This window comes from Sinocyclocheilus anshuiensis, unplaced genomic scaffold, assembly GCF_001515605.1.
Source record: "Sinocyclocheilus anshuiensis isolate Anshui unplaced genomic scaffold, SAMN03320099.WGS_v1.1 scaffold733, whole genome shotgun sequence".
NCBI classification, from domain to species: domain Eukaryota; kingdom Metazoa; phylum Chordata; class Actinopteri; order Cypriniformes; family Cyprinidae; genus Sinocyclocheilus; species Sinocyclocheilus anshuiensis.
Genome location: NW_015539923.1, coordinates 1,112,006 through 1,136,434, shown reverse-complemented (window position 1 = coordinate 1,136,434; position 24,429 = coordinate 1,112,006). Strand labels below are relative to the sequence as shown.

The 24,429-nt window shown below is 35.9% G+C and overlaps 1 protein-coding gene across 1 annotated transcript in view; it reads left to right on the top strand.

Moving 5' to 3' along the window:
* LOC107686601 (otogelin-like protein) overlaps positions 1–24,429 on the top strand; it is a 34,523-nt gene that overhangs the window by 8,886 nt on the left and 1,208 nt on the right. Inside the window, exons 16-53 of the mRNA XM_016483662.1 lie at positions 161–285; positions 630–839; positions 921–1,086; positions 1,202–1,276; positions 1,594–1,637; positions 2,268–2,442; positions 2,547–2,654; positions 5,041–5,179; positions 6,931–7,065; positions 7,216–7,362; positions 7,449–7,568; positions 8,084–8,200; positions 8,546–8,702; positions 9,697–9,723; positions 9,819–9,992; positions 10,763–11,041; positions 11,423–11,540; positions 12,523–12,761; positions 12,829–13,226; positions 13,782–13,959; positions 14,701–14,843; positions 14,936–14,959; positions 15,044–15,136; positions 15,445–15,628; positions 16,070–16,287; positions 16,993–17,134; positions 17,258–17,443; positions 17,526–17,738; positions 18,550–18,654; positions 18,739–18,795; positions 19,102–19,203; positions 19,316–19,420; positions 20,302–20,342; positions 20,459–20,522; positions 20,625–20,803; positions 21,255–21,359; positions 22,794–22,913; positions 22,996–23,041. Of these exons, the coding sequence (XP_016339148.1) occupies positions 161–285; positions 630–839; positions 921–1,086; positions 1,202–1,276; positions 1,594–1,637; positions 2,268–2,442; positions 2,547–2,654; positions 5,041–5,179; positions 6,931–7,065; positions 7,216–7,362; positions 7,449–7,568; positions 8,084–8,200; positions 8,546–8,702; positions 9,697–9,723; positions 9,819–9,992; positions 10,763–11,041; positions 11,423–11,540; positions 12,523–12,761; positions 12,829–13,226; positions 13,782–13,959; positions 14,701–14,843; positions 14,936–14,959; positions 15,044–15,136; positions 15,445–15,628; positions 16,070–16,287; positions 16,993–17,134; positions 17,258–17,443; positions 17,526–17,738; positions 18,550–18,654; positions 18,739–18,795; positions 19,102–19,203; positions 19,316–19,420; positions 20,302–20,342; positions 20,459–20,522; positions 20,625–20,803; positions 21,255–21,359; positions 22,794–22,913; positions 22,996–23,041 (5,258 nt within the window). The remainder of the gene's footprint in view (positions 1–160; positions 286–629; positions 840–920; positions 1,087–1,201; positions 1,277–1,593; positions 1,638–2,267; positions 2,443–2,546; positions 2,655–5,040; positions 5,180–6,930; positions 7,066–7,215; positions 7,363–7,448; positions 7,569–8,083; positions 8,201–8,545; positions 8,703–9,696; positions 9,724–9,818; positions 9,993–10,762; positions 11,042–11,422; positions 11,541–12,522; positions 12,762–12,828; positions 13,227–13,781; positions 13,960–14,700; positions 14,844–14,935; positions 14,960–15,043; positions 15,137–15,444; positions 15,629–16,069; positions 16,288–16,992; positions 17,135–17,257; positions 17,444–17,525; positions 17,739–18,549; positions 18,655–18,738; positions 18,796–19,101; positions 19,204–19,315; positions 19,421–20,301; positions 20,343–20,458; positions 20,523–20,624; positions 20,804–21,254; positions 21,360–22,793; positions 22,914–22,995; positions 23,042–24,429) is intronic.

The following is a 24,429-nucleotide window of genomic DNA, read 5'->3' as shown; positions in this document are numbered from 1 at the left end:
AAAATATATAACACTGTTCTAGTAGTTTTTGGATATTTTAATAAAACAATCTTACATATTGTGCCTTTAAATGTGATAAGTCATTTTTTAATAAAAGTGTCTGACAAATGCATAAATGTAAATGCTTGATGTGTAAGTAAATGTGTTTATTATCCTCCAGTTCTCCTGCTGGAATGATTGAAGGAACCCCACAGCTGCACGTCAATGCCTGGAAAGTGTCTTCAGCGTGCATAAGCCCTGTTAACATTCCTATTATCGACCCCTGTGAAATGAATCAACAAAATGGTACTTATGCTATCACTTTGCTTATTAGTTACAATATCCATGGTTGTCCCAAAAATGAGCTCTGAGGTTACAGAAGAGACCAAAATGTATGTAGGTGCAGATGCTTATTTAGAATTTATTTTATTGTTTTCTTAATTCTACTTATTTAATTTTTTATGTATGCATGTACGTAGCGAGAGCTCCTGGAAACCATACCAATCTCCTTGTGTGTATGAGCATAAAGCCTATTCTGAATTTAATTGTTGTTAGATTCTGTGGCCTCTATCCTCTATCCCTATGTTAGCATTTAATCTGATGTTTGATTTCTAGACTTTCATGTGATGCTAAAAAGGTTTTTGTTTCAGCGTTTTATGCTGCCCGGTGTGATGTGCTTTTGGAGGAAGTGTTTGCGGCGTGCCATGCATATGTTAGTCCCAGCATGTACCACCAGCAGTGCCGCTACCAGGCCTGTCGATGTGGCAGCACCTGCCTCTGCACTGCTCTGTCCCACTACGCATACATCTGCAACAAGCATAATGTCACTGTCAACTTCAGAGCACACGTCTCTGAGTGCGGTTCGTTGCTCATACCTACATCTCTCTGTCTGCCTATCTATCTGTCTATTGCATGAGTCATTTGTGAATGTGTGTGTGTAGGTATGGTGTGTTTAGGAGGGATGATGTATCACCCGTGCACATCAGCATGTGGGAAGACGTGTCAGTCAATCAGCAGTGGTGAAGTGTGTGATGGCGACTGTGCTGAAGGATGCAGCTGCACCGAGGGAACATTCTACGATCACGCTCGCCAGCGCTGTGTGTCACTGTACGTCTGAATACACCAAACGCCAACAACCCCACCCTCGCCTTGTCATTTCTGAATACTAGCTTATAAAAGGACATAGTTTCTCCTTTTCTAACTGGGTCTTGTTTCCTTTCAGCTCCCAGTGTCACTGTTATTTCATGGGTTCAGTCTTTCAGCCTGGTGAAGTGTCCTTCAGCTCATCTGGACCATGGTGAGTGTGTGGACATGGAGGATTGTGTTGTCAAACATGTACGTTTGCATGGACCGAAGAGCTGAGTTCGAATTCTAAACGCATCATTTCCCAATCTTGTCATTTTTAATTATAATAATATTTCACAATATTACTGTTTTACTGTATTTTTGATTATTTAAATGCAGGCTTGGTGAGCATAGGAAACTGATTATCCATACATAAGAATGTGTGCTATTTATTTCATTTAATTAAAAATGTTTTATTTAACGTGTATATTTTTATCATTTATTTTGGATATTGCTGTTTGTTTAAATTTCATAATGATTTTTCTTTAGTCTCTGCACAAATGGTCGTATGGAGTGTGTGCCTGAAGAGAGAGGTAAACTTTTATTTTTAATTTTTTTCTTTGCTCCATTTCATCAGTCTTTTTGACCCTCTATTCACTTTCACCTCTATTTTCCCCGGGAAAAAAGTGTTTTCATCTTAGAGGGTCAGCAGTACATTCCTCAGAGGTAGCGCACTGAGCGGACTGAATGCTGGACAGATCTGAACCTCAGATACACATGCACAAAGAAAGAGGGAGACTTGAGGGTTGGAGATAGCAAATTCCACTTTTTTCTCTTTTTTCTTCTTGTTTTTTTGACTTTTTTCCAGACTTTTTCAAATGACAAAATACTAAGACATTGCTCATTTGCAAGATTTGGCTGTTATTTAAAATCTTCAGTACAGTATTCAGGTGGCTGCATTATTAATGTGTCCATTTTTGTTTTTCAATTCAGTACATTTTAATAATTTAGACTGAACTGGTTGCCTGATGATAATTAGTAGTGCAATCATCACTATTACTCATACTCATGACTATGGATTTGAACACAGCCCTAACTCAGATTGCTAAACGTTGGCACATAACTCTTTCCTCATTGTTTTAAATGACACCTGAAGTCATGTGTCTTGTTGAAGAGAATGGAAACTTTCTTTCAACCATTCTCTTTCCATCCATTTTTTTCAGAGCCTGAGAGAGGAGATTGTTCCAGTGGAAAAGTCTACTATAGCTGCAGGGGTCAGAGTGGACGTGGACCTTCAGGTGTGGGCGTGGCCTGTGAACTGACCTGTCGAAACCTGATGCTGAACCTGACCTGCCCTCCCATGACCCCATGTGTACCAGGATGTGGATGTCCTGCTGGGTAATCACTGTCGTCTTTGCATTTGGAACAAATGTTTTGAAAAGTATGCGTGTCTATTGACACCAGAGCATGTAATGTTACACCATCTTCTTCAATTGGTGCAGGCTAGTGGCTCATAATGGAGAATGCTATCTCCCGGAGAACTGCCCTTGTGCATGGCTCGGTCTAGAGTATCTCCCTGGAGAGACAGTGGACACTCCATGCTACCGCTGGTCAGTTGGTTTTAGTGTGCTTAGCTTCCATAATTCAGTTTTCTGTTAATGGGTGGTTCTTCAATTAGTGGAATTTTTCTGTTCCCTGTCTGTGTCTAATTACTATTTCCAAATTAAGAGTGTTGAAAGGTTATATATGACAGAGAATCCCTTTTAACGTTTAAAATGTGTCTTGAGCACTAAATCAGCATATTAGAATGATTTCTGAAGGACCATGTGACACTGAAGACTGGAGTAATGATGCTGAAAATTCAGCTTTGCATCACAGGAATTATTACATTTTTACATTACATTTTTACTGTATTTTGATCAAATAAATGCAGCCTTGGTAAGCATAAGATACTTTTTTCTAAAACATAAAAAAAAAAAGTCTTACCAACCCCAAACTTTATTTTCTCCCAAAAATTATAAATGTCATTACCATTACAAGTCATAACAAAAATCCACACCATGATGCATTATAACGAAATTCAATTTATGGTTGTTAAGGCCACGATTACATCTTTATTCCACATTTGATAGTTGTTTTAATATAGATGAAACACAGTTAGAAAAAAATATTTTTAAATAGTTTAAATAATCAGAAAAGCCACTAATAGAGGAATAATAGTGTAGAGTATGTGTTAGGGATGGAACGACGGTAACGGGAATAGAAAATGGTAATAAAATATAACAAGAACTCAGAGTTAAACTGTGTCAGAACAAATTCAGTTTGATAATGTCAGATAACTTTGATAGAAATCTATGTTATGGATTACAATCAACCAAAAATTAGATAGCTGTTAGTATGACAGTATTTACACAACTATGAATACTTAGTCGGAGAAATAGAAGTCGCGTTTTTTCATCTGAAACATGCTGCGGTTTATTTTCCAAAGCCACTCATATAATGCAGAAACACTCAAGCAAGCAAAACACGTGCAACGCGTGCAGGTATTTGTACTGATGCAGAATAGTACAGCCTAGTGCATTTCACACAGGCTGCTAGATTCACTTTCCCCAGAAAGTCGTGTATGCCTAAGGTTAAAAATAAATGATGTTTATAGTGAATGTCCCTATAAATGGTCTTATTTTTACTATTTAGTTTTAATCCAAATGATGCGTGTGCTAAATGAGTGAACAAGTGAGTGAACATCAAAGATTACACAACAGAATTGCGCTCTCTCTCTCTCTCTCTCTCTCCCTACCGTTAAGTAACTTGTGCATTGTTTTACTTACTTGTTTTTGACATATCCGACCGAACTACAAACTTTCCAGTGATGTCTGTGAGAAAGGTATATTCATTCGACAAGCTCGCGCATCTGCACCGCAGCTTAGTACTGTAATCACGCGCTTTGCTGTAATAATGCAGGGAACCACTCGTTACAAATCTCCTGTGATATTTTCAGAAATAGAAGTCGCTCAGTATCGGGCCTGATACCGATACCAGTATCGGTATCGGTGCATCCCTAATTAAAACCGTATTCGATTACCGTCATTTGAACAACTGAGGGTAAATAAATACTGCCCAGCATAAAGCAAAGTTTTTAGTAACAGTGTCACGTGCGCACAGCATGCAGAGTAGTTTCGTTTTTTGTGAAAAAATGGTGGAAAAGCTGGGAGGTTTTAAAAGTGCTAAGGGAATTACAAAAATGAATATACAAATGAATTAATTATATGAATGCAACTCTGAAGGTTCTGACTGTCTTCAGAAAAGATTCGATGGCATTTTGTTTTCATCTTCACTCCATGTAATGCCTAATAAAGAATTGTTCTTATCGCAATGCTGCTTTGTCCACGGAGGTTACGGGAAACGGCTCTAATTCTGCTGTTACATTAGCGCCACCTGCTGTCAGAGAGTGGATTTACATAGAGTTACATTTACATTCAGGCTGTGTGCAGTATTTGTCTGGCCAAAAAAATGCACCGAATTTGCATAACCTGCTGTAAATTTTGACTGGTTGATGAAAAACAAGCTTATGTGGATTCTACACATTTACATAATTCGGATAAGGTATCTAGAATTATTTATGTAGCAGATAAAATCCATATAATCATTTATTAATCAATTATCATTTTGACCTAACCCTTTTCTTTATTTAAAGGCTGAAATGTGAGAAACTTTTCAATTACATTTTATGAAACGTTTCAAAGCTATAATTGAACATTTCGTACATGCTATTAGATAAACTGTTGTCAGTCATGCTGTCATTTAAAATCCGGACATCATTATGTGTCTGTACTTTTTGAACATATCCAGCACATTTTAACAATACCGTGATAATACTGATAACCATGATAATTTAGGTCACTATAATTGTGATAAGAAATTTTCATACCATACACATACTAGTATGTGTTTATATTTAAGTAACATTTCATTTGGTTTCTCTCTGTGTCTCTCCAGTGTGTGTCATCGTGGGTTCTTTAACTGCACATATTCGCCATGTCCAGCGGTGTGCACCATTTACAGTGACCGACATTACCACACATTTGATGGCCTGGAGTATGATTATGTCAGCGACTGCCAGGTCTACCTGGTCAAGGTACTTCCTGAGTGTGCGCGTTTGTGATTTTGGGTACACTAGCAAAGAAAAAAAAGCCAAAATGCAGACCTATAAATCTAATATTTGTTTATTTTGAACTAGTTTTAAAACTTTGTTTGAAAGTTTGGGGTCAGTAGTAAATTCAAATGAACAGCAGTTTTTGATGTAGAAATATTTTGTAATCACTACAAATGTATTTATTGTCATTTGTTTTATAAATTTAAAGCATATAAAACTTAAGTATAATGTATTTTACGAAAAAAAAAATCATATTCACCCCAAACCATTTTTAGGTTACTGGCATTACTGTATAATGCCCACCCTCCACTGTAGATATAACCATCGGTCATTTAAAAAACCCACAGTGGTTGACAGTTTTACCATGGTTTCTGGACATGTACCATGGTAATAGTGCTTTTTTGTGTGGGTAAGCTTAAATGTAAGAGTAAGCATATCTTTGTGTACAAGTTCTGTAAAACGGTGACGATTGTTTGCCTTGTGTGCTGGTCTTAGGACCAAGTGGAGAGGCGCTTACCAGTTTGCCTTCAACAAAGAGTGTGTTCACCAGTTGACCGTGTTGCACCTTTAATGCGAAGAATTTTTAACGAAGGGCCAAAGTGTGTGTGCGTGTGTGTGCTCTCACACGTTGCGGACTTCAGTAGGAACGGATAAAGTAGCAGGAAAAGAGATCTGCTTCTACCGCCACTAATCTTGGGAAAATCAGAGGGGATTTTTAATTAGAACAGGGCTGTGGTAATAGAGCCAGAGTTAATGTCAGTCCCAGCACAGAAACTCAGCAAAGAGCCGCACATAACAAAGAGCAATCTGTTCCCTATCAGCCTACGCAATGCAACCTGCTACTGGCCTTAATGACTGAGAAAGTGTGTTTGCGTGTGTGCGTCGTTTGTGTGTGTGTGGATGCTTAAGATGCAGGTGAATAGACTTTGGTGTCTCCTAAAGGCCAGTGATTCTCTGAGGAGTCTACTGATCTACCCAGGGGACAGACTTTTCCATCACGACAAAAAGAAATGGCCTTAGTCACACACACACACACACTCACAACAACACACTAGGTTTCATTGCTTAAAATATGATACAGCAATGCATTGATTATTTAAATATGATGTGTCACTTTTCAATGTTAAATTACTTTCTCTTGTCCTAGTTTAATATGCAGATATACAGATCTATAATTAAGACATTCATTGGTAGATTTCCTGAAGAGTGTAAACAAAGTGGCTCTGTGGTGCTTTCAAAACATTGTTCGTTTGAGAGGTCCAACATAACAGCTTCTTGCTCAACCAATGGGATGAGACTGGGGTGGGATTACCGTTCAAAAGATTAAGTCAGTTATACTCACCAAGGCTGCATTTATTTGATCAAAAACACAGTAAAAATAGTAATATTATTAATTGAAAACAGTTGTGCTGGTTAATATTTTTGTGGAAACCATGATTTTTTTTTTCAGAATAGAAAGTTCAAAAGAACACAATTTTTTTTTAAATAGATATCTTATTATAAATGTCTTTTTGATTAATTTAATGCATCCTTGCTGAATAAAAATATTAATTTCTTTAAAAATAATCTTACTGGACCCCAGATTTTTTGCAGTTTTGTTTGATTGATGCTGGTGACACAAAAATCACACACTTTGTCTTTAAGGAAAGGTGTTGTTTTTCAGAGGTAGAAATGATAAAGTGTCATGTATCGATTGCACACTATAATTGCGACAATCTTGTATCTAAATGTAGAGTGTTGGTGAGACTGAGGTGTCCATCATGGCTCAAAATAAAGATTGCTACGAAAGTGGCATTGTCTGCATGAAGTACCTGCTCATCTATGTTGGACTTACTAAAATCTACTTCAGTGACAACTCTGGTAAACCTGTGAGTAAAAGACATATCCCATCTTTAGCTGATTAATGGCACATTTGTCCTTTCATAAACTAGGAGACTGGTAATTGTTTCAATGTTAACTTGTAGTCTGTATTTACTGTAGTCTGTGTTGATTTGAATTGGTTTGTGTTTGTCCTCCAGAGCTCTTCTACTGTTGTGGGAAGAGGATATGAGTTTCAGTTATGGGGTGCGGGATACTACACTGTGGTCCACTTTCCTGCTCAAGATCTGACCATTTTATGGGACCGCAAGACCACTGTCCATATTCGTGCTGGACCCCAGTGGAAGGTCAGTAGTTCTCTCTGAATCAGCAGTATAATTTAATACTCTATAAACTGTATTTCTTATTATAATGTATTTAGCTGTGTTTTTAGGGTCAGATGAGTGGTTTGTGTGGAAACTTTGACATGGTAACAGTTAATGACATGACCACGGCTGGACATATGGAGGTCAGTAACGCACAGGCCTTTGGAGACAGCTGGGCTGTTGGACAGGTATGACACTTCAGGATACTATGAGACTGGAAAATGTATCACAGTCCAAAAAACAAAAAAAAAACAGTTAAGCAGTACAACTGTTTTCAGCACTGATAATAGTTCTTGAGCAGCAAATCAGCATATTAGAATGATTTATGAAGGATCATGTGACACTGAAGACTGGAGTAATGATGCTGAAAATTCAGCTTTGCATCACAGGAATAAATTAGATTTTAAAATATATGAAAAAAACTAAAACTAAAAATAGAAAATTATATTTCAGTTTTTACTGTATTTTTGAACGAATAAATGCAGCCTTGGTGATTATAAAAACCTTGTTTTAAAAACATTTTACAAATCTCATTGACCCCACATTTTGAACGGTGGTGTATTCTTAACATTTTTCATGCTAACTGTGGTTTCTGCCATAGATTTATTACTAGTGTAAAATCACAGTAAACTGCACTGTACACTAGAGTTACACTAGAAGTTTAGATTGACTAAACAGCTTTTATGTGTTTATGTGTGTGCAGTGTGAGAGCGACTTTGTAGTTCACAGACCATGTGAAGGAGATCTCAGTCGGCAGCCGTATGCTAAGCGGGAGTGTGGCCTTCTCTACAGTGACGTATTTGCTCCATGTCACAATGTGGTGAGCAGCTCTCCTCTGGGGTTTAACAACACATTTGGCCTACAGATAAAAAGGCCACGTCTTACCCACAGCCACACACAGGCTGGAAGACGGCATCAGAAAGACACACACACACTGTCTGACTCTGCAATGAACCATCTGATAGAAGCTTTGAGATAGTTTGCCATTCAAAATCTGGCCACTAGGGGGCTGTAAAGGTTTGAAAAGCTAGAACATTCCACCATTCACACATTCAGGTGGAAGTCAATAGTCCTGAGTGTGTGTTGCATAACCAATTGTGTGACAGGCTAATTGGGATTTTAGGGATCCATGTATTGTGTGTAACTAATACTTGTGGTCCCAAAGGTGGATGTGACCTGGTTTTATAAGAACTGTCTGACAGACACCTGCAACTGCAACCGTGGGGGTGACTGTGAATGTCTGTGCACCAGTATTGCAGCATATGCACACAAATGCTGTCAAAATGGTGTCACAGTGAACTGGAGATCCCCCACTGTGTGTCGTGAGTACAAGCACACACATAAGGAAGCACATGAACTTTTGACCCATTTATGCTGACTGTCATTGAGGTTAATGGGTCAAAGACGAAAAGGGGTTTTCAAGCATCAAAACAATTAAAGTTTAATACAGCTTCAAATTAGAATGTGTCCTGTTTAATTTTATTTTTATCTGAGCAAAAAATAATGACTGTCATACATTTTTACCTTGATTTATAGAAGACACCCACTTAAATGTCATTCAGTGTAGCAATAGCTCATATTCCAAGAAATCTTGTTAGGCATATTTAGAACCAGAATCATTAGATGACATTAAAAGACTCACAGAATCACAGTGCAGCCCCTCAAAACTAATAAATTGACATTTTAAATCTTTACCAATGTTTGCCACTATCCTACAAACCACTAGGTTTTACCCATTTGTCAGCAGTTCTTAAGTTTTTAATCATTTAAAATATAATGAAATTTAGTATGATCACATTTCCTTTTATATATTTTAAGAGGTACATGTTATTACATTTTTACATAAATATGTATCTGTTACGCTGATTGACGATGGAACATTATTTCAACCATATTTTGACATTTTATATTCACAAAGGTTATTTGAAACATTAAAGTAGACACTTTACTTGCATTTAATATGCTTTCTATTTATATAAAATCACTTTTTTAAATTTAATTTGATGAGGACACCAAAATGAGATGTCTTGTCTTTGGCCCTAATACCCACAGACAAACCAACATTTCTAATGCAAAACTAACCCAGCATTCAGTTTGTACTTTTCAAAACTGCTCCTCTTTGCTGTCAGGATCTGTTTATATAATAATACTTTGATTACGTATTCTGTTTCAGTTGCAGATTTGTCACATTAAAAAAGTTAAATGTGCAGCTAATGCTGTTTCATGTTGCTTTTTAAGCTGGTAATGTTGAAATAACGCATGCAAACTCATAATACTACTTGATTGCGGCTAATATAAGTATTTTTCTTTTAACAGCATATGACTGTGAATATTACAACCAAGGTAAGAATTGTTTATTATGTTTATTTGCCTAGAATACTTCTGTAAGCACCAGAAGATCTTGGCGCTAACCTTTTTATTTATGCATGCTTGTTTAGAGTTGGGAGAGGGTCCGTTCACTCTGTCCAGCGCAGAGCAGAATGACTCTGCATGTGTGTTTGGGGCAAATGTGAGCAGTGGTGAAGTGTTTCCCCTCCTGAGGACCAATGCTCAACCCAGCACCATTTTCCACTTCATGATCACAACTGGACTATATAAGGACCGAGCCTCCAGTGAGCACATACTCTTCACATCAACATCAAAACAAATAAGTGAAAGAAATCACAGAAGAAAGAGATTAAAACTAATGTGCAATCAAACACATGCTTACATGCAAAATACAATGACCTGGTGTTTTCATTTTGTTGGAGTGGATCGGTTTGCATTAAATGCTGCTCCACACTAACTCCATCTTTGCAAGAGCTGTGAGTTTGGGTCACTTACAACGTGCATTTGAAAACGCAACACACAAACCACGTTCCCAAATTTCTGACAAGAATCATTTATAAATCTGTTGTCGGCAAAAGAGAAGTCTCTGTGGTTTTCTGTAAAAATAAAAGCTCTATATTTAACATTTGAAAGCAAAATAATTAATATTAGTATATTAGTATTGTAATTTTACTGTTGTACTGTAAAATAAAATAATAATTGTTTTGTATTTTACAGTATGATAGTATTAATTGCTAGTAATGTATTTCTTCATTGATTTGTTTCATTTTTATAATTGCAATAATAAAATTAAAATATTATTTTGAATAATAATTATTATTAAATGTCCGATTTTTTTATTTTACATTACAATAGTATTATTGCAACTGTAATATTTCTTTATTGATTTATTTTATTATTTAAAATTTAAATAATAATAGTAATAATAATAAACGACTGAACAAAATCGACCAGCTTCTGAAACAAAATTATTCATTGTTTATCTCTACCATTTATTTTTAGGCTGAATAATAGCATCTACTGATGTTGCATTTTTTATTTTGCACTGTTTCAGGACTTCCTGTTGCTTCACTGGAGTCTGCAGAGAGGCCCAACTACTTTCTGTGTGTTACTGGGAACCGTGGGTTACGATTGGAACACTGGCAGCCTGGGGAAGAGTTCAGACGGAAGGCGACCTTCATCCACCACCAGGGTCTGTGGTTACCTGGGCGATCTTCCTTTGAGTTGCACAGTCAGAAGGGTGTCTTCCTCACTCTTTCTCATACACATGCACGTGTTCAGAACTACGACCACTCATTCACCTTCAAAATCAGCAGCAGTTTTATCATTGAGGGTAAGACCGGTCTGCAAATATCTATATTTATTTATATATATACACACACACACACACACACACACACATATACATACAGAATTGTTTTATATATATATATATATATATATCAAATATGCTGTGCAAATATAAATTATCTTATCATCAGGCCCATATTACCTACACTGATTGTGGAATGGATATAAATATAGTGCAGTGTGTTAAAGAGAGCAGGCACACTTATTGGAAATGTGGAGTTCTGCTGATGCACGTCATATAAGCTCATATTACACCGAAAGTACACTTAAAAAGCTCCTATAAAACAACAAGCTTATCAACCTCATTTGCAGTGCTTTCTCTAATGTCTCTAATGTTTGTGATGGCTGTGTTCCTGCATTTTAGAGAGCAGTTTTGTGATCCCCTACCGCTTGATGTGCGAGTGGAAGTATCATGCATGTGCCAGTCCATGTGTGAAAACATGCAACGACCCCGATGCCACACGCTGCCAGTTTTTACCTCCGTAAGATCATGTGCATATGCCAATACAATAATATATGTGACAGTTATACAAAAGGTGCTTGGTAAGGCAGGTATTATGCATTGTCATGTTTTACTACAAAATCAAAAGGAAGATATTTATGAAAAGAAAGTCTTTAGGACTAGGGGACGGGGCCTCAAGATGACAAAAAATGATTACAGTACAGTACAGTTCTTGAAACTTTTGAAGTCACAACATGAATCATGGTTACTGAATTTAATTAAAATCAGCACTCCCAGATTTCGTTAATGAAAAAATGTAATATAAAACAAGCCTCTTTATCATAATTACAGCAATAATACTGAAAATAGCTTATATTATGGAGCCTTCGAATATAGTATAAGCTATATATTAGAGGAGCCTCTGAGTCAAAAAGTATGAGAACCACTGCTTTGGGAGCATTAAGAGTTTTGCTCTGTGACATTATCATGGCAGTTAATCACTTAATACACTTAAAAGCATACTTTTTTACAGTAATGAAAATCTAATGAAAATCATCAATGAGGATTATAAAATAAAGACTAAATCAGAAAACTCAATTAAAACATCTGGATACATTGCAGTAATTTTGGAGCGAGTATGGATGTGTTTGTCATGAAAATCATGTCACAATGCATAAGAAAATGTTAAACAGGCTACATGTTCTTTATCAAAATCCAATATTAGGAGGAAAATATGACCTAGACGTATTGTTATGAGATTCACCCGTACAATTTCTTTAGAAAAAGTAAAAATCCAAATCTGTTGTCTTTCACTGTGATCTGGTTTAGAGTTGAAGGTTGTTTTCCACGTTGTCCCAAGTCTATGCTGTTGGACGAAGTGACCAGGCGGTGTGTTTACAAAGAGGACTGTACGTGTAAAACCATCATTTGCATCACTTTCATCTTCATCCTCTCTTTTATAAACATGTATGCACACTGTTAGATTTGTCTTAGCACCTGTGTTGTTTCTGATGTGCTTGCAGGTGTGATACTGTCTCCAACTCCGACTCCTTACATGTTCGTGACCCGATCAAACAGAACCACGTCGACTCCAACCTCTGCTCCCACAACCACAACTACAACCACAACAGCTTCCTCCACTACAATGGCAACACCAAGCACCTCTCCGAGCACAACTGCCAGTACTACAATCATAACTACACCTTTGGAAACAGATTATTTAATTGGCAGCCCAACTACACCCACATTACCACCAACCACAGTCTCTTCAACTTTGGCTGCCACCACCTCCACTGAAACTCCCACAACTCCCTCTCCACCAACCACAGAACCCCCTCTAGTCAGCACTGCCCCACCCACCACCACAGCCATGCCCACTACAGAGCCCATAACAACAGTTTTAACCACTTTATTATCTACCTCGACCACAGAGATGCCAACCACACCCGAGACCACCACCGAACCAGAGACAACGTCTCCAACAACCACCGTCCTGCCTGTTACAACCACCACTGTCATTACAACCAAGACCACAACGTCAGAACCGACTTCAACAACCTTCACCACTGAGACAACATCTGTCTCCACAACAACCGAGGAGCCCTCAACTACCACAGCAGCCGTACCAACAACCTCTGAGATATTGCCTTCACCCTCCCCTTCACCGGAGACAACAGGAATAACAACAGTGCTTCCTCCGTTCCTTCTACCCACAGGACCTTGCACGGTAAGAGTTCACTGAATAAATACAATTTTAAAACTTGCAGGTAAAGATTAAGAATCAGAGAATTGTTAAAGTCTCATTCCTAGTTTGTCTGAGTGTTCTAAGAAAAATATGTTTTGCCAGTGATATGTTTTGATTCATCTTCCCTGATGGATTCAACAGTACTAAGTGAGAGTTGATATCTCCCATTTCCCTCCCTGACCTGGATACCTCTCTGACACATTTACACACACATGCTCATAAATATTCACATCTTCAAGATTAGTCGGTAATCCACATAGAGTGAACACTACTTCCAGTCTTAACTCCTTGTTCTTGAGTCATTCCTGTCCACTTGCCAAGATGTTGATGGCCTGAGGGAAGAATCATGAGTTAAGATGCAGTACAGTGAATAATTGATGAATCTGTCATAATATAACACAAGAACAGGCATCAGAAAAGATAACTGATCAATGCGTACTGCCTGAAATCATCCCAAGGTGCCTTATATAGTTTTTGGTGGTGGAAGGGTTTATGTGCTGTCTGTCTCATGAGCGTCTCTGTTTTGTATCCATACAGCCTCCTTATTCATTACGTGTGGATGAGTGCAGTGAGTACATCTGCTTTAATAGACAGCTGATGCTGCATAATTCCTCTCAGCACTGCAGATACAACATCAGCCAGCCACAGTGCGACCTGCTGGGCACACCGATCCAGACCAACACAGACCCCTGCTGCCCACTGTGGCAGTGCCCATGTAAGACATACACACGACCATTCAGATTTGCTCTAGATGGGAGGTGGTTATATCTGTGGTATTTTAGTAGTAGTTATATACTATTGTATTTTACTTTTTCATTTTAATTTATTTTTAGTCATTTAGTTTTTTATGTTTTAGTTTTTTTTAATGTTTCTACAGTATATAGATTTGATTTATTTTCGACTTATTTCAGTTAGTTGCAAAGGCAACATTACTTATTTTCCCTTAAGTTTTTTTTTTTAGTTTAAAGGTCTGTTCACACGATAACTAATAACTATAGCAATAACACTTAATATATAGTTTTAAAAATCATTCTAACTTGATAAGAATATCCACAACTACAATGGTAATAACGCAGAAATTATCATTGGAATCACTTTCAAAATGATTTTTTTTTCCCAGCTGATGAACGCTAAAAACTTTGACAGCCAATCAGTCTCCATCCTACTTTAAAGAGCTCAAGCATTTAAAGCGGCTGATGAAAAAACTGCTGCGCACGCTTATAATAAACAGAACATGATTGTGCATTGGTGTTGACTCTAATAAAGTTATCTTTATTGTTGTTGTTCTTGGTGTGAACAGACCTTAATTTTTTCATCTAACATTTATATTCTATTTTAGTTAATGAAAACAATTTTTAATAGTTTTAGTTAACAGTAAAAACATTGATTAAGTTAAAGTGTTTATCAGAAACACTTTATCATGTTATTGGCTTTTAATGTTTGTGTGTACTGTCAGGTCGCTGCTCTATAATCTCTGACCTGCGTGTGATCACGTTTGATGGGAATAATGTGGCTCTGTATGATATCGGTTCTTATATTCTGGTCCACCTGCCCAGAGAGAAAATAGTCGGTCACATTGAGAAATGTCCAACCAGTGAGGTAAACCCATGCTATCACTTTACCATGAAGAAATGTACTGTCTTCTATATATGCTTTTCACATTTTATTGAATGCTTGACTTTTGCTTCCAGAGTGTGAACTACATCAGGAGACCTGTAAGTGTGTTAAAACGTTATCTACTGTATTATAATCATCCTAATGAGGATCACAAGCTCATTTACCTTCTCTCTTCCTGTTAGACTCCCTCTGGTGGAACCTCTGGTCTGTGTTTTAAGAAGCTGAACATTACAACTCAATCGTACAGAATTATGGTCAACCGCTTGGACCGGAAGGTAATGCTGGCAAGATTTTACCTGTTTAGTCATGAAGTCATGTTGTTCTTAACACAACAAAACGCAAAGCTGTATTTTTAGTAGCTATTATTTCAGCAGCCATTAAATAATATCAAATTGTTTGTTTTTGAGTAAACTGAGTAAAATCCAAGAAAATGGCAATTGAAATTTGTTAACCAGGCAAAAGAAATTCTCATTTATTTAAAAGTCAAAATTATATAATAATTCATGCATCTTGTGTCTCCGCTTAATCGTGGCTCATAAAAGTGATTTATTTTGTTGAGTAACAATGGTTTGATCTGACACAGGTTTCGGTGAATCAGATTACGGCACGGCTTCCTCTTACAAGGCAGAACCTCCATATTGATGACACCGGGACCATGTACATCATTAATACACCTGGTTGGATCAACATAAAGTGGTACCACAGCACTGGCATCATGGTCCTACAGTACACGGCTCCTGATAACACCTCCACTAGGGGGCTCTGTGGTCAGTGTGTTGTACTTGCACTTTGTAGACAACTGTGACCATGAAATCAAATATGTCCCTGTTTACTTTCTTAATCAGTATCTGTGATCTTATTGTGCACAAATTATCAATGCATGTTTGTGCTAAAGAAGAAAAATGCTTTTATAATCTTTCATCAAAATGTAAACTTTTCTGCTGATGTAATCAGGTTTCATGGGTGGGGAAACATATTTGTAAACAATAATATAATATCCTACTTTTCACAATATGTCTAAACCCAGATAAAAAATGTCTCACTCTGCATGAATATTTATTTAGTTTCATTCTGAAATATGTCACATTCTAGAAGCTAAATGTGTTTTTTCATGTTGCTTTTAATAATTTAACAGCCTTCGGTCATTGGTGGTCATGTAAGTGTGTTTGATGTATTTTGTTACCAGCGTATTTTGTTTTCTTTCTCAGGATGTTGTGATGGTAATCCAGCTGATGACCTGCGGCTGCCCAATGGTACAGTGGTCCGGGATATTGAGGACATCCCAGTATTTCTGCACGGATGGATGGTGGATACGTCAGAGGATACAGATTACTTCCGCAGAGTGGGAGACAACTGCACCACCGGCAACTGCTCCAAATGTTTCACCATGCTCAACCAGAGACCTTTCTCTAAATGTCACCACAAGGTACTACACACAAGCTTGAATACATATTCATGTGCAGGCATCCTATTTACATCCATTGCTTTTAATAAGCAAATAAGCTAATAAGTTAGCTATAAAATCTTATTTAGTTTGTTCACATTTTAAATAATTAAATAATCATTACATTTTCGATATACATAATTTGGCCCATATACTGTATTAACTCTTATATTTTACACTTTGTCCTCCCATTTTCAACTATGTTGTTATTGCTGACTAAAACTTAAACTATTACAAATCAGTTATAATAATTAAAATAAAGCTGAAATAAATAAAATATAAATATTACATTAAAAACTTATAAACAAAAATCTAAAAAAACTGAAATGTTGCATTGGCACCTGAAATAAAAGCTAATAAACCTAAATAAAAGTAAATACAAGTTTGAAGTTTAAAAAGTTGGAAGTACTAAACTTACTAAAATAAAAATAAATCAAAGCAAAATAGAAAAATAGTAACAAAAGCCCATAACAAAATTACTAAAGCAAACAAATTAAAATGAAATATAAAATAAAGGCTAATTCAGAATATTAATAAATACTATAATAGTATATAAATAGTACTAAAACAACACAGATTTTTACTTTAATTTGACATTTTATGTTTAATTTGTGAAAGTTCATACTTGCCCTACATGTGACTTGACCATTTTATATTGGATTATTTTTTCCAAATGTTGTTTTGAAGGTTTCTCCAGAACACTTCTGTGATAAGATATGGGCTGGTGACCTACATTATAAAGAGCATGAGTGTGACTTCCTGGCTGCTTATGTGGCCATTTGTTACACGCATCAGATCTGTTTCAGCTGGAGGAAAAGCAACTTCTGCCGTGAGTGTGTTTACAGATACTGTTTGGACGCATTTTCATAAAGGTTTTTGCTTAAATGCTTAATTTTTGACTGGTAGCATATTTTTTTCACTTTTGCATATTTGTATGTGTTTGTACATGCAGCACTCAAATGTCCTCCTGGTAAAGAATATAAACCCTGTGTGAATACATGTAAGACTCGGACATGTCAAAACCGAGATTACTATGAGGAAAGCATCTGTTCTTCTATCAGAGAGGAGTGCGTTTGTAAAAGCGGTACCATCCTGCACCGAGCAGACTCTGCCTTCTGTGTCACCGAGGACCAGTGCGGTGAGAATGCCACACTATGTGTTTGCTCGCATGAAAAATAAAGTGCTGTTGTGATAATGGCCTGTTATTTCCATGTGATCAGTGTGTACGGGTAACGATGGTGCTCCACACGCCCCGGGTGAGGTGTGGAACGGCTCTCTGCGTGGCTGCTGTCTTTTCAAGTGTCTGGAGAACGGTAGTGTGGTTCCTGTAGAACCCGACTGCAGTTATGAACCTGCTCCACTGTGTGAGAGGGAGGGAGAGTATGCAGTCGATGTGCTGGAGGAAGGAGTCTGCTGTCCTAAGAAGATTTGTGGTAAAAAAAAAACACATGGATGTATAATTCACAAATCCATCAGAAATAGTATACCATCCTGGCACATTTGATGTACTATTTTATTTTATTTTTTATATATATACTATGAGCTGGAAAGCTCTAATCACTAATGCTAATCTCACATACAATATGTACTACAGTTCAAAAGTTTGGGGTCTTTTTTTTTTTTGAAAGAAAGAAATTTGTACTTTTACTCTGCAGTTGTGCATTAAATTACTCTAAACTGACAGTGAAGAGAATAAATGTATCACAGTTTCCACAAAAAAAAAAAATCAGCACAACTGTTTTCAACATTGATAATAATCGGAAATGTTTCTTAAGCAGCAAATCAGCATATTAGAATGATTTCTGAAGGATCATGTGACACTGAATACTGGAGAAATTACATTTTAAAATGTATTACAATAGAAAACATGTATTTTAAAATGCAGTAATATTTTACAATATTACTGTTTTTATTGTATCAAATAAATGCAGTCTTGGTGAGCATAAGAGACTTCTTTCAAAAACAATAAAGTTGACAGAAATCTTAATTAGATACATGCAAAACATTTAGATTTTATCTTTCTGCATGAAAATTATTTATCCTGTTTGTTTGTCCCCATTCTCTGTATAAATATGTTTATTAATTGTATTTACCTGTTTTTGTTCTTGCCATGAAAATAGCCTTAGATGCTAATATGGCACAAAACATCCAAATAAATAATGAAACAAATCAGATATGCACATTAAAAATGTACAGTATTTCCAAGAAAATATGCGTGACTAATGCTCGTGTCTTTGTGTGTAGAATGTAACCTCACCATCTGTCAGAGTGAAGTGCCCAGCTGTGAGAATGGAGACAAGCTGGTGATTGGTTACAGCACTCTGTCCTGCTGTCCTGAATACAGATGTGGTAAGAGCTCATGTAATACTTACTCTGATTGGCTGTTTATTTGGTCAGTGGACAAAGGTCAGACTTCTGATTGGTCTCTGTTAGAATGTGATCCGCTGGCATGTCAGAGTGTTCCTGCCCCGATCTGCAGAGAAGATCAATTCCTATACACACACACACACACACACACACACACACACACACATATATATATATATATATATATATATATATATATGTACTAAACATATGATTTAAAATAATTATATTTAGTAATTGTGAAGCCTGTATATAGTATAAATAATTTATTATAAATGTATATAAATACACAAAGATATATTTGTAATTATAATTATTTGTAATGCTTTAAAATATACATTATAATGTAAAACATATTTACATAAGACACTCTTAAAACGTTCATTTTTTTGTGGCATGCTATAGTAATAATTTGAATATGTTTTGCAGTGTGCGAGTCCTGTATTGACCCTGTACCAGTGTGTCTGCCTGGAGAGATACTGGCTGTGGATGTGAACACCACTAATCACTGCTGTCCACAGTATCATTGTGGTAGTTATAACAAACACACAAGCAGTCACTGTACTGAAGTGCCCAGTCATTTTGTGTTTCGTAATGAAAGGAGAAACGTGACGGGTTTAAAGGCTGTGTCTTGCTCTTTCAGTGTGTGATACGAGTCTGTGTCCTGAGCCCAGTGTGAGTTGTGCTCCTGGAGCTGTGCTGGTGAAGAGACCTGTGCTGGACAGCTGCTGCCCAGAGACACACTGCGGTACTGGACACATGCACACTTACCTAGATATCTAAACAATGACTTCGATAATCAAGATAATTATACTTACTACAGAATAATCCTCAGACCCTTCATTTTAGAAGGCATTATTTTGTCCCTTTATGCACTATTATTCCTTTTGTGAATATTTATTATTTTTTGTTGATTTAGAAAACCTCTGTGGATATTTTTTCAACAGTTCTCTTCTAAATAAAGCTTAACTAAAGCATGCACAAGCACAAAGATAGAGAAATATTACACTAAAATGTAACATGCTATTGCCATGTGTTTTGTACATGAGTACAGTGTAAATTGCACAATATACTTAGCACACTACCGTTCAAAATTTTGGTGTCTGTAAGATTTTTTTTTAAAGAAATTTATATTACTATTCAGTAAGGATGCAAAAATTTATCAAAAGTGACAGTAGAGATATTTGTAATGTTACAAAATATTTATATTTCAAATAAATTTCTCTTCATCAAATTTCTGTTGTATTCATACATGTTCTATTCATCAAAGAATCTTGAAAGCGCAACTATTTTCAACATTTCAGCAAATTATTTTTCTGAAGGATCATGTGGCACTGAAGACTGGAGTAATGATGCTGAAATTTCAGCATTGCATCACAGGAATAAATTACATTTTGAAATATATTACAATAGAAAACAAGAATAATATTTCACTATATTACTGTTTTGAGAAATAAATGCAGCCTTGGTGAACAAAAAAATTTAAACATTTTACCCACCCCATACTTTTAAATGGTAGTTTATGAATCAAAGTTCCATGTAATGCCATCACTTTACCATTGTATTGTCATATAAGTATTTTTTTTTAACTATACTTACAGTTTCATTTGTAACATTTGTTGTTTTTAGAATGTCAGTGTCACAACGTTACACTTCCTGTCTGCACTGTGGTAAGTGTTTTAAAATGTATTCTGTGTGTGAATACTGTGTGTATATATAGTGCATTTTGTTGCCATAGTGAATTCTCCTGTAACCACAGTGTTATACCGTGACCTTTGTGTTAAAGGGTGAAATGAGAGTGGAGGAACCAGACCCCGGCGGCCCGTGTGGATGCCCACTGTATCACTGCAGTAAGACTCGTACAAACACTAACACACTCCAAATGCCACACTATTCAGTGAAACTGAAATGCAAGTGCTTGTTTATGTGTCTCTGTGTGTATGTGTGTGTAGAGAAGGCAGAAGTGTGTCTGTTTCAGGGCGTAACGATATTGAACCCGGGCCAGTCTATGATGCAATATTTTGAGGGGGAACTGTGTTACACCGTTCAGTGCCTCACACATAAAGACCCCAGCACCGGGTTCTACGCCATGGAGGTCACCACTGCCAACTGCTCTGAGAAGTGTGAGCCTGTAAGTCGCATGACTAATGCAACTTTCAATATATGTATTAACAGTTACTTCCACAAATATGAAAAATGTTGCATGATTTTCCATGAAATTCATGAATTTGAAAAGGGATATAAGATGAAAGAAAATAGGTATTTTACATGAAATATTTCAGTGTACAATATAGTCAATCATAACAGAGGTGCAGCACTACTTTCAGACATCTAAGGGTTTTGGTGCAAGAAAATTTGAATAACATTCAAGAAGTGGATTTCAGGAAATAAACAATGCGTCAGAAGTGTTGAATATAACCTATCTTGGACAATACTGTATTATATTTACATTGGATTTTCCCAATATTATGGGATTTTCTTGTATTGTGTGTTATGAGTTTATTATTTATGTATTTTTTTGCATTTATATATATATATATATATTTTTTTTAATATTTTGTTTTATATTTCTGTTACTGTAGCATCAGGTTTATGTCCCATCATCTGATCCACATGTGTGCTGTGGCTCCTGCAAAAACATCTCATGCTCATATCCCAGTGAAAACGGGACTACAGAAGTATTTATGGTAATCTGCACTCACCATCTGGTACTTTTTGTTAACCTTGTAAAGCCTGACTTATAAAATCATAGTCAGAAAAATCTAATTTTTTGAAATGGAAGAGTTTATTGAACCTTTAGACAAAATATTTTTTAAATCTATATGCATATGTGTTTTTGTTGAGTATGTGATATTTGATACTTCAGGCTTTTATGGCTCATATAATATGATATAAGAGAATATGAAGCTCATTCTCGAGAAGGAAAAACACCTCAATATTATTCAGGAGCAAAAATATGCAATTTGGTGCAGTTGCTGATATTCATATGACCACAACGTTAGATGAAATTCTGATGCTTGTAATGTGAATCATTGAGATCTTTATAACAGTATAGCAGACATGAATTACATATAAATTTTACTTGTCACTCTATATCTTCCAATAAGTAAGATAATATTTAAATGCTTAGTTTTATGATCATATAATATGCAAAGATAATTAAAAAAAAAAAGGTCCCTTTTAGACTTGCACTCTATTCATTTACTGCTTGTTTTCTTAAAAAAAAAAAAACTAACACTAGCTTTTCTAATCTTTTTGTATTCTATATGCTTGTTTTCTTTTTATTTATTATACAATTAACAAAAGCAAAAAAGGCCTCTAACACTAGCTTGCTCTATTCTTTTTCTATTCTATGTTTTCTTTTTATTTATTATATAATAATTAAAAAAAACCTTGCTACGTGTATTGCGTTAAGCTAACTGAGACTTGTTATAGCACTTGCATATCGTTGCTCTTTTGTTGATTTTGATTGCTTCCATTGTCCTCATTTGTAAGTCGCTTTGGATAAAAGCGTCAGCTAAATGACTAAATGTAAATGTAATTGACAGATATACAAATAAACATTCCTTAGATATGTAATTTTTGATACATTTAAACATGATTTCTCTGAAAAATGATGAACCTAACGATCTAAAAGTTATTCTTGTGCTAAATTTATAACAATAAGTAAATATTTCAAAGCAAAAAGACACGTGAACCACAACCTTAAGGGAGATGTTTTTACAATTATACAAAAGGTCCTTTTACTTGCTAAAAAAGTACAGAATTTGATCATGCTGATAATTTAGAGTCCATAGAAATTGGCACATTAAATATGATCCAGTATGCTGTATAGTGTAATCCTAAACTTACCCTTGAAAGAAACTTTCTGCATTTTTGAGAAGAAAAAAAAAAGGTAAAAACATTATTCACTGTATTTGTGAACATTTTCCCCTTTGAGGATGTGCACAAATGGAAATTTTGTCAGATTTTCTGGGGGCATTTTTTAGTAAATTTATCCACAAATTATTGCTACTGTAGGTCAAAAACACACACAAAACCACATCATTGTTTTTATGAAATCCAAAAAGCCTGAGCCTCACATGCATTAACCTGATAGTGTATTTTGATGTGGTTTGCAGGCAGGAAGTTCATGGGTGGCTAACTGCACACGCTTTGACTGTATGGAGACTGCGGTAGGCGCAGTAGTTCTGGCCTCTGGAGTGGTCTGTCCTCCTTTCAATGACACAGAATGTATTCAGGTCTGACTAAAATCAATGCATTCTTATAGCTTTTCTGTAACAGTTTGTGTAGTTGTTCTAAGCTCTGTGCTTTGTGTTTCAGAATGGAGGCATAGTTCAAACGTATGTGGACGGTTGCTGTAAGACATGTAAGTAAGAGTTTCTGGGGCTGGCTGTGCTTTCTGGGAATGCTGGGGGCTGTTTGGAACAGCATGATGGAGAAGCAGTGCTGGGCTTTACTAGCTGCTGGTTGCGTTGTGGTTAGATGCTCCCTGTTGTCCCGGGGAAAAAATGAGCGCTGCTGTACACATCTCATGGGCCTCTTTCATTCTTTTCTTTCAGTTTCAATTTCATGTGCTTTTCCTTGTTTTCAATTCTCTCTATAATATAATGAGTGTACACGCCATGATCTAGGAAGAAGTTTATATATTTCAGCACAAAACAAAGTGCTTACAGGGTTTTTGTGATGAATACTAATGAAAGCCAGATTGCTATATGGTTCTCCTCTCTATACATTCTTAACTTAATCTTTGTCTTTTGTGGCTCAAGCTGGATTTTGTGCTATGGGATTGGTGTTTGTGGTTTTTAAATACCTCTTGTCAAAGCTTGGTGCTTTATGCACAGTATAAACAGGTTCTGATGAATGCAATCAGAATCAGTATGTACAGTAATGACTTGTTTGAGTTACCAATATGGGTTTTTCAGTGGCCCATGTTTCAGTTTTTGATCAGCTTAATGACTTCAAATGATATTTATGCTAAATCTGGGTTCTCATATTTTTGTAATGTCAAGGAATTTTAAAATAATGTGATATCTAAGCCTAAAAATGTAATGGACATTGATCAAATCTAAAAACAAGTTACAGAAACATAATACATTTAATACATTTTCGTTGTCAATATGAAATTCTGCTTGTGTTTAGCTCTAAAATATTTAATAAGCTTGGAATTTTGTGAGTGAATTCGTTATTAAATGATTTTTTAAAATCCTTATCCAGTTGTCTTTAACAATAACTAGAAAAAGAATTGAAAAGTCATGGGAATGAATAGGTTAAAAGGTTTGGGATCCCTATATTTTGCACAATATTTAATTGAAATGCACAAAAACAAATATCAACCAAATATTTGAGCATTTATTGTCTTGGGTTGCATTTTATAAAAGCATAATCCTAAGTAGATCAATATATTGGTCTATCACTAATAATAGCAAAAGCATTATATAAATTTTTTTTAAATGCATTTTTATATTTATATACATCTTGCTGTTCAAAATTTGGGGCCAGCAAAAGTTTTCGAAAGAAGTCTCTTATTCTCACCAAGGCTGCATTTATTTGATCAAAAATACAGTAAAACAGCAATATTGTGAAATATTGTTACATTTGAGAATATCTGTTTAAAAACTAATTTTAATATAATGGAAAATGTAATTTATTCCTGTTATGCAAAACTGAATGTTCGGCATCATTACTCCAGTCTTTAGTGTCACATGATCCTTCAGAAATCATTCTAATATGCTGATTTGATGCTCAAGAAACATT